The sequence below is a fragment of the Lupinus angustifolius genome, chromosome LG10 (assembly GCF_001865875.1).
Source record: "Lupinus angustifolius cultivar Tanjil chromosome LG10, LupAngTanjil_v1.0, whole genome shotgun sequence".
Lineage (NCBI taxonomy): Eukaryota > Viridiplantae > Streptophyta > Magnoliopsida > Fabales > Fabaceae > Lupinus > Lupinus angustifolius.
The window spans coordinates 10207273-10225882 of record NC_032018.1 but is presented as its reverse complement, the minus strand read 5'-3'; the positions used below and the strand labels follow the sequence as shown (position 1 = coordinate 10225882).

The following is an 18610-nucleotide window of genomic DNA, read 5'->3' as shown; positions in this document are numbered from 1 at the left end:
GATAAAGTTTTATTTGATTTTTCTTATCACTTGTATGTAATGAGCACAAAAATTATTCATATAAATAGATGTCTTGTGACCTCATCTAAACATACAATTTGATGAGAGAATACAAGTTACACCCACCACCATTAGATAATAAGGCTTATATATTTTCTTTTTTATTATTCAATGATATTTCTCTATTATCATGAGTGAGTAATCCCATAGTTTATGGGATAAGACCTATACTCTTCGACCATGATGAGTTAGTTATCTCAATATTAATTTTTGTGAGTGTTTCGGTTTCAACATTAGAGAATGAACCCGTGTAAGTGCATTGGCTATATAATCACACCTTCTAGGTAGATTGAGAAAAGACCAAGAGATGAATCTAAATACCCGACCTATAATTCCAAACTTGAATCATATTTACAAGAGTAGTCTTAGGATTATCAAAGATATCATTGGGCAACGACTGAGAGATTTCACATTGGTCAAGTAAGAGATTCACTTCAATCTTATACAACAATAACAGGTGCAAGCTTCAAGTGGATGAATTTTATTGTTCATGGGAGAGAAATTACCCAATATCGGGTTGTTTATCTTCATGACTCAAATTTCATAAAAGAGTTCGGTAAACGATAATTCATGAGAAATCTTATTTTATATATTTTCAGTTCTCTTAAATTATAAATATTGTTTACTATTTTTTCCTATGGCATCAAACATTTCGTTGCTTAACAATAAGTCATACACTAACTATATTGCACAAATCATTGCCCAAAGACACGACCATTTAATCTTCATGATTTCTTACCCCCCATGGAGCAAGAACCACACTCTTGATTCATTTTATAGGTTTCAAAAACACTATTATTATTTGATAAAAACATTTTACCTTCTGATCCTTTAACCAATAACATTTTTTGGCAGAAAAAAAAAACTATAGCAGTTAGCGTTTGCCATTCTCTAATTAGGTTCTAGATTCCATGTTAAAGAGAGAAAAGAGAATCTTGAAGAGACCTAACATCCTATTTAGTATTTAGTAGAAGTACACTACCAGGTGAAGTACAATGTTACACTAATTTGCATACACAACAAAACAAACAGTTTCTATACAAGTTTCTACAATGACAAGTCTGAGAAAGAGGACGAGTCATCTTCATCCTCGTTCTCCCGTTGCTCATTGTCCCTTCCTACATTGTTCTGTGCCATATCCTCCGAATCCGTGTCAGAGTCTATCATTATAACATCAGCTGGAGTTGAAGTCGAAATGGTGCCTGAATGTAAAGGAAGGTTGATAGACGATCCGATCTGCTCCAACTTGACCTCTTCCTTGGCCTACGAAAGAACCCCACAAAACAATTTTGAAATAATTACACCAAGAAATAGTGGTAAGAGCATACAAAACACAGAAGGTAGAATAATGATGCATGCCCCATTAGCTAATTGAGAACCAGCAAACTTTAGATGTATAAGCTAAGGTCAAGAACAGGCAACTGGTTTACCATTACATCCCTTATTTAACAGCCTTTGAAATGCTAAAAGCTCACCTTTTTAACATAATCAAGCTCAGTTTTGGAAGCTGAATTTCCCAGAAGTACCCCGCCATCACCAGTAGGCGTTTTAAGCAATTGAACATTTGCTCCTTTATCCTATCAATAAGTAGCAATAATTAGATATATAGATTGATGCCCCTCACTTGGAGGCCAAAACATTGAAATAACATGTTTTTAAAGGAGAAATTACACTGACCTACATTAAAGTTTTGGCTTAATTACACTAGACATTTCTATTGTTTCAAAAATTACATTCACTTTTCCTTAAGAGAGGTCAGCCTAATTTTAACATTACCCTTCAGAGGTATATGTGTAATGATAATGTAAACCAAGAGAGATAGATGTAATTTCTAAAACAAGAGGTATTAGATTTGTTTAAGCCAAATCTCAAAGGAGATTAATGCCATGTCCCTATTTCATGGATCATATTGAAATGGTGTTGAAACAAGGTAGTTTTGTTAATTTTTGCAACCTTGACTGAGGAGAGTGCACTACAATTTGCATCCTCCCGAATCGTATATGAAACAGTGGGACTGACCTTTGGGAGCTCTGAAGTGGGACAATTGGATTTAGTTGTTATTTGTCCATTTTTATCCTGGTGCTGAAAAGATTCCTCCTTCAGGTCTGAAGAAAATGGAGCCTTCTCTGAGATATTAACAGAGGTGACATTTTCAATTCCAGTACTTCCTTTTGCTAGCGTACCAGGAGCTTTATCCTTACTGGATAGTGCATTTGATACCTATTTGATGATCATCATATACAACTTAATATCAAGCAAGAATCAGAAATTAAGGAACCAACAATCAAAGAAGTCCTTTTTAAAATCAAATAAGAATCATCAAATAACTACTTACTAAGCTGGTCGCGCACTCAACAGTTGGGAAGCATTAATTCCCAAACAATCGAGAGTAAAATATTCTATAATATTATAAAGGCTCAACTAACATTTTAACCTATCCCGTACTCTTTTGATAACTTTCAGAATTCACTGATATCACATCACCAGATCCAGTTAATTAAAACTACCTTCTTCCATTTTAAAACAATAAAACCCAGCCATTCATAGATTTGATCAAGACTGGAAATATAATGTGTATTACAGATAATGGTCAAAGATTTGCATTTTTTATCTTAGCACTAGTTGCACAAGGTTAGTCACATTAGTCCAGTTCATCTTGATTAATCTATAATTAAGAATAATCCACAGGATAGGGTCACATGGTCTTATTACTTTCAATGTAATGGAAGTCCCTGTAAACTACCAAGCAGACATATCACCAATCATTCCTTCCTAATCATTCTAGTAACTGTGGCAACTGTAAAACATATATTACTTACACTTGCTGTGTGGGCTTCTTTCAAACGTAGTGCAGCTTCTTCAAAGGCAGGAGCATTTTGTACAGAATGTCTAACGATACTGAGAATAACGTCAAGGTTGCGCTCAATATATGGGAGATATAAATTTACCAATCGACGTAGATGGCTTGTAGTGACAGGCATCTGCTTAGCTTTTAATTAGGAAAACACAAATTAGGTTGAAATGCACCATGCAGAAGTGCTACTTTTAGACAGGAAACAATACAAATGTTTGCATAAATTTCATATACCGATTTCAAGTATAGTTTTATTTGGCAATACATAGCCAGTACCCTCATCCTCTGCACGAGCAACAATGTCCCGCCATTCATAAAGCCCCTGCCAGCAATGAAAATAGAGCCTATGAAATGTAGTAGGTGTGGATCCTACAGAGATCCAAAGTGGAAGCAAAGTGTGCCATTATTTTATTATTAGTTTAGAAGTAGGATACTTCTTCGTACAAATTTCCAACACTTATCTTGTTCAAGCAGTGTTGTATTATTTTATTATCTTGCAGCATTATAGAACATACTACTGCAAGGGTAACTGATAGTAATAAGGTTGTGAGCAACAAGAGCTACAATGTTGGTTTGGCGGGGGAGGAGTGAGTCGTTGAATTAAAATAGTGACAAACAAGAATACTTCAAAACATACTGGTATCGTACACTTATACCAATACTTTACCCCAAAATGGAGGAAAATAATTATGGAGTATGCTGTATCTCCGTATCTGTGTCGTATACTCATATTGAGTATGATATGAGACAGTAGACACTATAGGAGCCGACCTGTCATTTCATAAAATAAAGAGAAGTACTAAGAGATAAATCTAAAGAAACAACATGGCCACAGGGTGGAAATCACTTTTCACATTTGTGTGAAATAGAATACAAAGGAAATCTCCCTTTCTAGAGATTTTCTTTTAGTTCTTAACCAAATACGAATTCTAGATTACGATGTCAGGATTAACAAAAATAATTTGATATCATGTGCCCAATTATATCCCTGAGGACTACCCATATGCATAACGGAAATGGCATTCAACAGAAAGACCAGACAAGCTTTCATTTCCTGTGTAAGCAATCACAGATAGGTTATACAAATAAGAAGTTAAAGGGAAACTTACGGAAACAATGGCAAGCTGCTGTCCATTAAAACTAGCCCCTTGTAACCTACATGGAAAATAGTACTTAGTTTTTTGTTTACACCTCTTGGCAGACATTAAATGAAAAGCAGAAAATTCAAAACAGACATTATTTCTCTACATAGAAGAGGCAAAATAGTAATCTACAAATACATTAAGTTTGGAAAACTTGCTACTTATATTGATTGCTACAATAATGAAAGATTGTCAATTGAAAAGAGTAACAAACCCATATATATGAAGGTATGAGTCTTCTGTCAGAAGTTCTTTCTCATATAGCTTCATACAGACATCATAACTGCGCTTGTAAACCTGCCAGTAGCGTGAAATCTTAGTTAAAATGCCAAAAAAATGGAAACATTAAACCCCCATTCAGCAATCCTGTTTTTGCTATTTGATTAAAGGTTATAATTAAATATTGGCTAGCAAGGAAATTTCGAACAGGTCTAACGAATCAGTCATTATATGTTAGGAATGGGTATAAACCCCCTATTAAAAATGTATGTTAGGAGAAAGAATGTAAAGGGGATGATTGTTACTATTCTGTTTTCAGGGTAGTTAAAGTTAGTTGGGTTTTGGGTGCTATATATAGAAGGGTAAGTAGTTGGGTAGTTATTTTTTGGAAAGTGAGGATTTGGAGGGAAGGATAACTGATTTGGAATCAGTTATTCTGGAGATTCTTTGCCAAGGTGTAATCTTTCTACCATTGAGATTCATAAGCTTGTAATAAAGAAATCGTTCAAGATCCATTCTGATCTTGAACTCATTCTTCTTTTCCTAATTTCTAATTCTTCTAATCCCTAAAATCCAGTTTCTATCACTGGAGGAAGCTGGAGATACCCATGTTTTCAGGAGATGATGCGTTTGGGTGGACCCATAGGCTCGAAAGATATTTCTCTCTGAAGGAGGTGACTGAAGATGAGAAAATGCAGGCCACATTAATGGCTCTGGAAGGAAAAGCCCTCAGTTGGTATCAGTGGTGGAGTAGGTGCAATCCTCAACCATCTTAGGAAGGGTTTAAGTTGTGGTTGTTATTAGAAGGCTCCAACCTTCCATGGTGCAGAATCCTTTTGAGAGATTATTGGCTTTGAAACAGCAAGGGACAGTAGAGGAGTATGTGGAAGAATTTGAGAAGTATGTGGGAGCTCTCAAAGAGATTAATCCATAATTTGTGAAAGGAATTTTCTTGAATGGCCTCAAAGAAGAAGTCAGGGCAGAGGTAAGGCTTTATGAACATCCTAATTTGACAGAGGTAATTCATAAGTCCTTGATGATAGAAGAAAAGAATGTTATCTTGCAAAAGAAGGTGAACAATAGCTCTTATGTTAGATCTTCAAGTTTTAATAGGTCTACTATCCCTAGTAGGTCTGTAACTGTCGAATCTAAGCCTGGAATAGATAGAAAAATGGATCAATCCTCTGTTGGGAGTGCTTCTGTTAACATGAACAATCCTCAATCAATGGACAGTGGAAGAAGTAGAGGAGGAGGGTTCAAACACCTGACTGGAGCAGAGATGAGGGAGAAAAGGGAGAAGGGGTTGTGCTTCAGATGTGATGAACCCTATAATAGGGATCACAGGTGCAAAAATAGACAACTTAGAATGATCTTATTGGAGGAAGAAGAAGAGGAGGAAGAGTTAGACAGTGAAGATTCCATGGTGGCCAGTATGCACTCACTTCAATTGTCTCTCTGGGCTATGGCAGGCCTAACTTCTACAAATTCTTGGAAGGTTGTTGGTTGCTTGAGGGGCAAGGAAGTGGTGATACTCATTGATTGTGGGGCTTCTCACAATTTCATCTCGTCCAAGTTGGTAGAACAGTTGCAATTCGAAGTACAAGCTACTCCTAGATATACAGTCGAGGTAGGTGATGGACACAAAGTACAATGCCAAGGGAAATGTACTCAGTTAGACTTGATGTTGTAAGGATTGGAGTTGGTTCAAGACTTTTATATGTTTGAGATCAGAGGGGTGGATCTGGTTCTGGGATTAGAATGGCTAGCCAGTTTGGGGGAAGTCAAGGCAATTTTTGGCAAATTGGAACTAACTCTAAAGAAGGAAGGGACAGTCCATAAGATCAGTGAGGATCCAGCACTTACCAGAATACAACTTTCTCTAAGGGCATTCATGAAAGTATTACTGGAAGAGGGGGAAGGATTGATGTTGCATTATGAAGGGGCAGAGGATATGGTTAGCCCAACTGTCAGGATACCAGAAGGGGTAGAACAGGTTTTGCAGAAGTTTGAAGGTGTGTTTACAGATCCAGAAGGCCTCCCTCCTAGATGGGAGCATGATCATGCCATCTACCTCAAGGAAGGTGTCAACATCCCTAATCTCAGACCCTACAAGTACCCTCACTACCAGAAGACTGAAATTGAGAGATTGGTGGCAGAAATGTTGCAAGCATGGGTGATCAGACCTAGCATAAGTCCATACTCCAGTCCCACCATCTTGGTCAAGAAGAAGGATGGGGGTTGGAGGTTCTGTGTGGACTATAGAGCTCTCAACAAGGTGACTATCCCTAATAAATTTCCAATTCCCATCATTGAAGAATTATTGGATGAGTTAGGGGGGCTCAAGTTTTCTCTAAATTGGATCTAAAATCTGGTTACCACCAGATTAGAATGAGGGATTAGGATATAGAGAAAACAACTTTTAGGACTCATGAAGGGCACTATGAGTTTGTGGTTATGCCCTTTGGCCTAACCAATGCTCCTTCCACTTTTCAAGCATTGATGAATGAAGTCCTAAAACCTTTTCTCAGGAAGTTTGTCCTTGTCTTCTTTGATGATATCTTGGTATATAGCAGGGACATGGATAGTCATAAGGAGCATCTGCAATTGGTGTTAAGTATGATTCAGGAACACTCCCTAAAGGCTAATAGGAAGAAGTGTACCTTTAGCCAAGCCAGGTTGGAATATTTGGGTAATGTGATATTTGGATAGGGGGTTGAAGCTGATCCGAACAAGGTTGCATCCATGAGTTCTTGGCCAATGCCCAAAGAGATTAAGGGGTTGAGGGGTTTTCTAGGCCTTACTGGTTATTATAGGAGATTTGTGAAGGACTATGGAAAGATAGTCAAACCCCTCACTGAGCTCTTAAAGAAAGATTGTTTTAGATGGGATGAAAAGGCTACTGAAGCCTTTCAGGCATTGAAGGCTGCAATGGTTAACCTTCCCTTGCTAGTAGTACCTGGCATCTCTCAAATTTTTGTGGTAGAGACAGATGCTTCTAGCAAGGGTATAGGAGCAGTTTTGATGCAGGGGTAGACCTTTGGCTTTTGGGAGTCAGGGTTTGTCTACAAGGGTTTGTCTATAAGGGTTTGTCTATAAACCCCCTATTAAAAATGTATATGTTAGGAGAAAGAATGTAAAGGGGGACGATTGTTACTATTCTGTTTTCAGGGTAGTTAAAGTTAGTTGGGTTTTGGGTGCTATAAATAGAAGGGTGAGTAGTTGGGTAGTTATTTTTTTGGAAAGTGAGGATTTGGAGGGAAAGATAACTGATTTGGAATCAGTTATTCTGGGGATTCTTTGCCAAGGTGTAACCTTTCTACCATTGAGATTCATAAGCTTGTAATAAAGAAATCGTTCAAGATCCATTCTGATCTTGAACTCATTCTTCTTTTCCTAATTTCTAATTCTTCTAATCCCTAAAATCCAGTTTCTATCATTGCATGTCTGGGACATGCTTAAAAGTTCAAACAGTTAGACCAAACAGCCCAGTAGAATAAAGCAGCATCCTGCCACCTGAGGAAAGGATTGATAGATCAGTTGCTGCTCATCTTGATAACTTGATCTCAACTTACCTCCACCAGAAGATTATCAGAACTTTCAGACTCCTTAGACAGTGCAAGTAACTTGATCCTCATTAAATCATATATGTACAGCAGATAGTGTGTATCTTCTCTGCCATATCTGTCATCAAGAATAACAGTATATTAGAATATTAGGAAGGGCGGCCAGTGCACGAGGCTCCCACCTAGTGGGGTCTGGGGAGGATAGACGTATACAGTGTTACTCTCGCAAGCAAATAAGTTGTTTCCAGGTTTTGAACTTATGACCTTCAGGTCACAAGGCAAGCAATCTTACCGTTGTGCCGAGACTCACCCTCTAACAATCAATTACCGCATAAGACCTTAGGCTTACAATCAAAACTCACAAATGAATAAAAAAGAACGAGCTCAAATATTCGACTACTGTTCTGGTTTTTCATTTTATTAAGGGAAGAGAGACAAGGGGAGATTATACACAGGTTTGTTATAACAGTAGAAATCAGCAATTCTTGTAACCAGTCCATTTTGTTCATACTGTACTACTGTAGGTGCAATTCTGCAAATAATCCAATGTAAGATGTGCCTTGGGTCAAATAGACACAGTAGAGGAAAAGGAAAACCTAAAGATGGAAAGGAGGGAATCAGAAATAACTAAATAGTAATCGCATTTCCAATACATAGGCTGAGAATCTAAGAGAACAAGTAAACAGTGAAACTCTACTATCAATAAAAAAATAAACCAACTTGATAGTCAAGTAGTCCAGATTTCAAATAGAAATAACAAAATATTAATTAATACTCAACATACAACTTACAACTAATTTCCATAAGCACAAATATACTTTATTTCCATAATCCACATATTCCTTTCTCACACCCCATGATTCCCATTTCATATCCATCATGGTGACTTTCATTATTAGCAAGCAGCCAAGTTGTTGCAAGGAAAATATTTACTAACTTTTCTAGAAAGAGAATGAATCCCATACGAATGACAAATTGTCATAACTTTTCAGAATAGAACCCCATATGAACGAAACCTATTAGTTAACTCGGATGCTCAAGTCCAAGTCACTAGCTCACAAACCCTTGAGTGTTGAAGATGCTACCTAAAGAATAGAAGCTTCATTATGAAACATATTCCTATATGTATGATCACGGCTGGTTCTACTTAAATATATATGAAATTCTTTAGTCTTAAGTGAAATGCATCTGAGTACAATGAAAATGGCAACTAAAATAACCAATCAAACCCATACCCGGAAATCTAGGTTATATACCATGCGATTATTATTCGAGGCTAAAATACACATTAAAAAGCCAGTAGTAAATAAAGAATAAAAGATAAGAAAAGGAAACAGCCACGAGAATAAAAATGGATGAAATATGATACTCTTAGAAAAAATTGCACCTCAGCATGACATCGGGTAGAGGCCGTAGTCTCCAATCTGCTTTCTGGTATCTGCAAGGAGTTCACTTATCAACCTTCCAGAATGTAGGAAAGAATTACAGGAACAATGCCACATGAAATAACAAAGCTTCTGTTTAACTGTTAAGCCAATGGAAGGAATGAGCAGTCCAAAAAAAGGACAACATACTCTTTGTTTGCAATAACCCCACAATAGTGAAGCAAAAGATATTGCAAGCTAAATCTCTCCAATTTTAACACCCTTGAAGCCTGAACAATGCAATAAAAATATATATTAGTCTTGTTTGATAAAAAGAACAAGATTATAAAATAAATTCCTAACATGCAATCATGCAAGATAGATTATGACAAAGACAATCTAAATCATAAGAACTTGAAAGTTTGTTTCAACATTTCTAATGCCACAGAACAGATCAACACACTACATTGCAAGAAAATATAAACCCTGGAATGCTTTCCGGGTTATACCAAAATGAAAAGATTTTTTTACAGAAACTCCAGTCATTAAATCAGAAAAGCAAGCAAAGGCATCAAAAGCAAAGCCACATAGATCTCATGACGGGGCACATTTCAAGCATCTTCTCCAAGACTGCAGCAAACAGACATACCTTATCACCCAAAGGAAGTTAAAGAGGAGGTGCCAAACAATCCAACATTAAACCAAAGACTGTAGAGTATTATTTTGTGAAGCTCATTCTTCTTCAATGACTAGTTTAATAAATAAAATGCAACAGCCATAGCTATAGATAAGAACTTAGAGGCCTAATTTATTAGGTAACAGTGAAACTAGTTCTACAATTATATGTTGCATGCCCTCGGAAATCAGAGTCAGTATCAACTGATCAAATAAACTATTTTAACGGAAAAAAACTGATCAGATCAACTATTTTAAACAATATTGAACAACAACTATATTTTTCATTATAGAATTTTCTTTCTTTGATAATTAATCAGGGAATTAACTTCAATATTGAATATCCAGAGCTTCTCAAACAAACCTGGCCAGTGTCAAACAAATTACAAACGTAAATGCCAAAATCTCGTTGCAACCACACAATATCTGAATCTGCTCCATGCATGACCTAATTAACCATAAATATGATCAACAGAAAAGAAACAACTCTGTTGAATCAAAAGAAACATCAATAATGAGCATCTGACTTTCTTCTTGGTAGGATCCTTGAAGAGTTCCCTCAGGTAAGGTCCAACATGAACACGAAGCTTCAGGGTATCTACAATAAAATCTTCAGTCCTAGTTGAGATTTGCATCAAGCAAGTCAAACCTTGGAAAGACCGATAATGATTATGTTCCAAATCCACCTAAATATTCCAAGTCAAGACAAAAATGTCAAAAGAATACATGAAAGGAAGGCTCAAGATGTAACTACAAGGAGAGAATATTAGCCTAATAATTAAATAAAATTACCTAAAAACAAGCAGCACTCAAAGGACAATAATAAAAAATAAGAAAAGGATGTTATAGGTTTGAAAGGCTAGAGCTTAAGACATGCAGTATATATCTGAAACTATTCTCAAATGAAATGAGCCAATTGATACAATTAATGCATGTGATTTATTGAGTCCATATTGAACAGTTACTGCTGAACACAATATTGAGCATTTCAATATTAGTGAAAGAAAACCAAATTGACATTGAAATCTTATCCTTAATCAGACTTATACATTTAGTATATACAGGAATATCACTGTAAAAATGAAGGGAACTTGCACAATGTAAATAACTAATCGAATATGATATTATCATTGCACAAGGAATGAGAGGCTTGAGGAAAGCTTAATATCCAATTTATACTAAATCACCAAAACATGATGTTTCTAAGGGAAATAGAGTTTGCTGCAATCAAGAGCTATTCAATAGGGAACAGATTTGACATTTTGTTCATTGGGATTTCCTTACTTTAATCTGAAAAAGAACGAAACAAGGGTAGATACCTCAATGTCAAGAAATGCACCAGGATTGTGCTACTTAAGATTAAGAATTAAAGTGAATGAGGAATTTATTTTGTATTGTCAATCATAACCATGTAATTTCACACATCAGAGACAACAATCTAGTGCTATGAAATAGTCCTGCTGATTGCTAAGGTGAAAACAAGATCCAAATGGAATGTACAAAGTGGCCACAGAAACAAGAATCTAGTGGTATAACAAGTCATGAAGAACTCTTTTAATAAACCATAACAAATGACACTAATGTTTTACCGCAAATTCATTAACAGAATGAAGCTTAGCAGCCAACTCCTTCAATCCTTTGACTTCTTCCACAAGCTTGAAAGGGGTGCTTTCTAATGAGGGAGGTTCTATTGGCACAAGATCCTCAACATCTTTATCAACAAAATCTAAAACAGAGAGTTTCTCCTGAAATATAAATAAATAATTACACGATAAAATAAAGACAACCCAACTGAACACAAGCAAAATACTGAAAGATTTTTGCTATCACACACTCATACTAATGGAAGAAATATAAAAGTAGAACTGTAGATTACTAATGCAAAACAAGTTCAGAACAAAAAAGGGTACTTCTGCCAGTATCAAGATTTGATACCAAAAAAGGACTTAGTAATTAATGTGTAAGAAAGACAATTTCATTAAGGCTCGTCAAATCCACAAGGACTCATAACCGTCAAAGGACATACAATATTACAACTGGCAAGGATAAAAGGGTGCCAAAATGATAAAACAGTCTGTGTGACTGTTCAGGAGGAGTACTAAGGCATACCCCATTCAACTTGCATCATTATCTCCTCTTGATTGAAAGGAGAAGTATATTCAAGGATGAACAATGTCCACATCTAACCACAATTTTCCTTCCATTCAAATTCTTAATTTCTAACAAGATCGTGGATAACAAATAGTACTGAGATTCATGTTGCATTTACATGTCTGTAGGCATGTGTGTGTGCATGCAGTGTAACCCTATCCCAAATGATGTCTAAGGTAGAAAACAAGTCATTGAGGCCTTTCTGTTCTCCCTTTTATTCTTAAAAAAATTAACAAAAGAAGTCATTGAGGCCTTTTCAGACAAATACAGTTATATACCAAAGAACAGCAAACTCTATCTTAAAGAGCAAAATCAACAGTTAAGCTTTTGAATATTATATCACATGCCAGAGAACTAAAAAAGAAGTCAAAACATCAATACGACCATGGCACAACTAGAAGTTGCTTACTAACATTGCATTTATTCCCCTATACCATGAATTAACTTCACAAATAAATACCAAAAACATGTCCACCTCTGAATCCATTATGTTTAAGGAACCTTTTTAATCAAGATGTAGAGAAAGAATCACAAGGAGTGCAAAATAAGAAAGACATAAAAAAACAAACATGCAAAAAGAGTTTCCCAGAAAACCAACATTATAATGATAAACTAGCACAGAGTAAACATTAATTAAAATTAAAACAATACATTAAAATCGTTAAAACTCAAAAGGCAATGTAATTTCAACAAATCCAAGTTCAGTGATACCAACCAGTGGATGAATAAACCTCTGACCATCATCACTTCTCTCCAACCAAACATGCTGAAAAGGTTGGTTTGCATTATTAACCAAAAAGTTATACCTGTTCTGAGGCTTCTCAATCGCAGATATATGAAACGAAACTTTCTCCTTATCCTTTGTTTCCACTCTCACTTTCTTCATTTTTTTCTTCTTCCCATTTTCCAATTCCATTTCATCATCCTCAAACTTCATAATCTTCTGCAACTCCTTAATCGACTCATCAACCCGTCCAAAAACCTCTTGATTCACATCAACGAGCCATTCATATGCGTCGTCGATTCCGACGGGAAAATCAGCTTCCTCCGTGCCCCAAATATGCTTGGCGGCGCCGATTTTTTGCAACATTGAGTTCGATTTTCTGGCGATTTCGTCGATAGGGCGTTTGAATTCGTCGGAGGTGTAGCATAATTTGAAATCCTTGTCGGAAGGAATGGTTCGCGAGGAAGATGAAATTTCCTTTATAGTGTTGAGAATTTGTGAAGATTTGGCGGATGCAGGATCGAAGTTCATGGCGATTTCAAAGAAAGAGAGGGTTTTAGGGTTTTAGAAATTTAGGGAAATCGCCATTGTTGTTGGGAAATGGGAACTCTGTGTTCAGAGCACTTTCTTTTGTTTCGAGGAGAAGTGTATTGGACTCAAAGATATATGTTTATGTCACGTGACAGGCGTGATGACGTGACAACAAATTTCTTATGACCATGACTTTTTTTGACCTAGAATTTGACCATGACAATTTTTGAAGTAAATGTTCACTTTGTATTATGGGCGGACATGGGATAAGTTGGGTCGGGTAAGCTTTATCTCTTACCCGACCCTAAACGTTGGTTAAATTATTATTTTTTTTAAATTTGTTTTAGACTTGAAGTGAATTTGATCCTAAATATTGATCGGGTTAGCTTTTGAATTCAAACTTAACTTTATACTCGATTAAATATAATGTATATTTCTTGTAAATAAAGTATTCTCAATATTATTTATTCTTATGGATATTAAATTTGACATATGAAATTATATATGTAAATATGTATATATTGTAATCATGTATATATAAAAAAAATTAGAGAATTAATGATATTTTTAACTAAAGAGATGTCATTATTGTATACACAATTCAATAGAGATAAACAAGAATTATGAGTGACCTTGGGTTGGGTCATGTTTGTCCCTTGCCCGGTCCTAAATATCGATTGACTCTAATGTTTAAACCTAAAACTGATCATAGACTTACTGAGACCCGACCATATTTGGGTCTGGTTATGATGGGTCATATCGGATTGTCGAGTGAGCAGATAGGGTCGGGTCATGTTCGTCCCCTACTAATCATAAATATCGACCGAATCTAATTTTTAAACACGAAACCAACCTTATATCTGTTGATACCCGACCATATTTGGGTCTGATCATGATCAGTCATATCAAATAAATGGATAGGATCATATACTACTCACTCATACTTTGTATGCATTTGTAAAAGTTTTTTTACACAGTCATTAATATTTAGTTGTCAATTCATACTTGTGTATCAAATCATGTCTTTGTGTTCAATTAAGTTACTAAATTATACTAAATATTGAACCAGACTAAACTTTTATAGTCCTAAAAGAAGGTAAGTTAAATAGGGAGAAAAGAAAAGATGAGTTCACTTTTGTTATATGGGTATTTTAGTTCTTTCCCACTAAAAGTGGAGTATGAATGTTAAGTGGTGGGGTATAGAACTCAATATTGTCAGTTGCATGAAGGATCTTAGTCCAACAAGAGAATAATTTCTAGACTATATTTTGTTTTGTTAATTTAATTAACTTTGTTTTTAGCCCATCAACATTTATTTCCGGTCATCTTCAAATTTGCCATTGCTACTTCTTTTCTTCATAAAAATGAAACACAAAAGGATGTTATCAATAAGTTTATACATATCATACGCCATTTTCCCTTTATATATAAATGTAAGGATCTATCTTACACCAGATTATTTGACGGGAATTATCTTAAATTAAAAAAATCCCTCACCTACAAGACTTAATCTGCTTGCTCTATTTTAAATGGATCAAATTTGTTGGCCTAAAAATGTATTACTTGCTATGATTCGTTAAAAATATATTTAAGTTAAAAATTTAATAGTTGTTCTTTCTTAGAATACAAAGGTACGGACAATGGTTGATCAGTTGCTGAGGGAGGAGGAGGAGATAGTGGTCAAAGTGGCAAGATGAGGTAAGAGAGCTGGACCCGCCGGTGGAGGTACCTGAAAAGGTTCTCCGACGATCAAGTCAGTGTATAACTAAGTGAATGGGAATATGAGAAGGGAGATAGTAGAGTAAGTAATGCTAAAGACTAAAGAGGTTAAGATATTTCATGTTGGTAGAATCCCTATTTATAGAAGGGAGAGTTGACTTTGGGCTCTTGGCAGGTGGTGCGACGCGTGGCCGACCAAAGGTATTGTCAGAGGTTGCTTTTTCCGTGTCAGGCGGTCTGCTAGGACCGTACACTGTGTCACTCTTGTCTTTTAGCCTATGGTTGGTTTGGTAGCCGTTCTGCAGTCTGTCTGCCGTGCTGGCAGGTGGGTTGGTGAGGTACAGAAGGCATGCTGTCTCTAATAATAACATGCAATAATACATTTTATGCAATAACGAATGTGCTTTCCATTTCAAAATCCTAAAAGAATATGTTGTCCAAGTCAAATAATACACTCATTTTATTCTACAAAATCCTAAACATATGGTGTTATTATTTGATATATCTCTACTATTTGATTTCAGTTCACAATATATACACTATACTATATATACATTATTGTTGTATATACGGTAGGAAACCTCATATAAGAAATAAAGGTCAAATATATGAATAATAAAATGATAAAATAAGAATATATTTAGATATTAATAATAAATTTATCAAATAATCAATGTTTTATAATTCAAAATTATATATTTACTCATTAATTAATTGTGTTATTAATTGTATTCTTTTATGTATTCCAGCATTTAAATTCATTTATTTATATAAACAGAGAACATGATAATATAGTGTTTCTTTAAAAGATTTAGGATAACCATTTATGATCAATAGAATTTTCTTTTATATTTTGAAAATAGTATATATATCTATATTTATCTATATCTATCTATACTATATATCTATATCTATACTATATACAAAGCCAAAACTTGAAATAACTTCCCTCATGGTGTAATTTTCATTTCCTATATTGCCCTTAATATTATTTAATTTTTACAAAAAAACTATATAATCCTAAGAACTACCACCAATATATTAATTAACCACATATCTCACTTTAAATTAAACATTATCATAAAAACAAAAAATATAATATAAAGTACACCAAACACAAAAATACATTTTAATTAAAAAAAACGAAAGATATAAAAATTAAATATGTAGTATCACACAATATTCGCCAGCAGGCACGAAGTGCCTGTACACACTAGTACTATTAATAAAGGTAAAACAAATAATAATCATCATCATAACATAATTTTATATTCCAAACATATCATTTTGTATTATTAGTAACTACTATAAACTTCCACACATTACTTCATTGTTTTCATTTTTTATATTAAGATATCGTTAATTCTTCAAACATTATCTTAGTTTTATCTTATCTCTTTCTCAATCCAAGAAAAATACACAAAATAAAAATTTCACATAACAACTCTATAGTGATTATTAGAGGCACAAAATGAGAAATTAACATAAATTTTATGTATATCATATCAACTACCACATGTTATCTTCTTAAATCTTTACTTTCTATTGAGTTTATATATTACATTTCTTATATTTAAATAATATAATATGAATATGATACATTCTATATCAGAAATAATAAGAATGTGGTTGATCGACGCAGAGTGTCGGTCGACACACTAGTTATAATAAATACAAAAATTATAACATTAAGTACATCCAATAAAAAAACATTATAATTCTCTAAAATAAAAAACACAAATTTAATACTTAATATCATAAAATAAGAATGTGGGTCGGTAGACACGAAGTATCATGATATGCTAGTTCTTAATAAGTACCTTTGTAGAAGTAACTTTGAAATAGATTAATTTCTTACCTATATCGTAAAGGGGATATCAAAAAAATACTAAAAAATTGTCTAAATAGATTAATATCACAAACACTAAATAATATACTTTATAGTACTATTGTTGTGAGAGTCAGACCGAACCGGATGGTCCGACCAGTCTGATCGTTGATCGGACTTGAAAACAATTATGGTTTGTAGTCTTAATCGAATGAGAGTTGGACCACTTTGAACCGTAGAAATTCCAGTCGGACCGTGCTAAACCTAGCTAAACCTGGCTAAACCGAATTAACTCAGGAAGTAAACCAGAGGGATCACTTAAAAAATGGAAAACTACTCTAATATTTTGCTTTACTATGGTCCAAAAAAAGATGAAGAGATATTACTTCAATATAATTATACATAATAATTAATTATATAAAGTTTTATATTTATATATAACTATATATTTATAGATAAAAATTATTAATTATGTATGGAATCACCCGACCAGACTGAATGATATAAACGTTTAAATCGGTTAATCCTAACACGGGACCTCTCGCAGTTTGAATTACGACTTAGGTTTTACAACATTGCTTTATACACTAATATTTAACAAAGAACATGATAATATAGTGTTTCTTTAAAAAAAATTAGGATAACCATTTATGATCAATAGTATTTTCTTTTATATTTTGGAAATAGTATTCTTAATAAGAACCTTTGTATGAATAACTCTAAAATATATTAATTTCTTACCTACAGTAAAGGATATCAAAAAATAATAAAAAATTGTTTAAATAGATTAATATCATAAACACTAAATAATATATTTTATATACTAATAATTATAAATAAAAATTAATTATGACTCAAGTCGTTCCATTGACACCTTAATCTTTAGAGTATCTCCGGATTGTTCTTAACTCATTCTTATTCAAATAATAACATTATTCTTCTATTTGCTACTGTGAGATTCTTATTTATTAACAATACCTCATCCATAAGAATATTATTGTGGTCATTCTTATAAGAAAATGTGAACCCAGTGGAAAAAATAAGGAGAGACAAATTGTATGGTAGGCTGTATCTAGTTTGACTCTTTATCATTAATGGAGATGACAGTTTATAGACAGGATTATGATACATGATAAAAATAAAATTATAATGGTGCAAATTTTTACTTTTTTTTAAATTAAATAATTTATAAAACTAGTCCCCTCTTACATTCCAAACTAGCAGTGTACCCGTGCACTTGCACGGATCGCTTCTTTGTTTATGCATAATGCAAATATAATATACATATATTTTATAATATCAATAAGTCATGTATTGAAACATTATATTTCCCATTCATATAGATGTAATATTAACATTAACTTTTGAGTGTATATGTAGAATATTAACAATTATAAATGTGTTTGTATAAGCATTTATTTGTTGAAAATGTGATTATAGAAAATATTTGATTCTTAAATAACTAAATAAATAAAATTCAAATTGTATTGGATAATATCTCACCTCTATATTCTCTATATAAAATTATAAATATAAGAAGTTATTTTTGCATCATATTTTTTATGATTACGTTTATAAGTATCATATAAAGTTATAAGGATTTTTTAGCATATCTCTTAAATGCTTATGTTTTATTTTAGATTAATGTTCATTGTGTATAAATATTTGAATATATTTTTAGCATTCAAATATTGTATAATTAAATGTTATTTATTTGATTATGTTTTAGCTAATAATCATTGTATGAAAATAACTCATAAATTAAAAACACACTAAGTTA

The 18610-nt window shown here is 33.8% G+C and overlaps 1 protein-coding gene and 1 pseudogene across 2 annotated transcripts; one reads left to right on the top strand and one right to left on the bottom strand.

The window, feature by feature from the left end:
• On the bottom strand, positions 941–13414 carry LOC109358582 (protein RRP6-like 2). 2 transcript variants are annotated; one of them, XM_019602892.1, is made up of 14 exons: positions 12744–13414; positions 11467–11622; positions 10405–10563; positions 10242–10325; positions 9413–9492; positions 9226–9276; positions 7848–7956; positions 4271–4353; positions 4024–4069; positions 3149–3236; positions 2880–3049; positions 2080–2280; positions 1536–1637; positions 941–1323 (listed from the first exon to the last, which is right to left on the bottom strand). In XM_019602892.1, exons 1-14 carry the CDS (start codon positions 13281–13283, stop codon positions 1108–1110), a joined length of 2085 nt encoding a protein of 694 aa, XP_019458437.1. In that variant the 5' UTR covers positions 13284–13414; the 3' UTR covers positions 941–1107. The 2 variants fall into 2 exon arrangements, with proteins under 2 accessions (XP_019458437.1, XP_019458438.1); XM_019602893.1 differs by lacking the exon at positions 1536–1637.
• The window catches only part of LOC109358013, an 8640-nt pseudogene continuing 5310 nt past the window's right edge, over positions 15281–18610 (top strand).

Bases quoted from the DNA above. Each gene is read 5' to 3' on its own strand.
- LOC109358582 (XM_019602892.1), bottom strand. From the start codon at position 13,283: ATGAACTTCGATCCTGCATCCGCCAAATCTTCACAAATTCTCAACACT. The intron at 3,050-3,148 runs GTATATGAAATT...CCTAATTAAAAG, and splicing joins TAAAACTATACTTGAAATCG to CTAAGCAGATGCCTGTCACT. The intron at 1,324-1,535 runs GTGAGCTTTTAG...GTTCTTTCGTAG, and splicing joins AGCTTGATTATGTTAAAAAG to GCCAAGGAAGAGGTCAAGTT.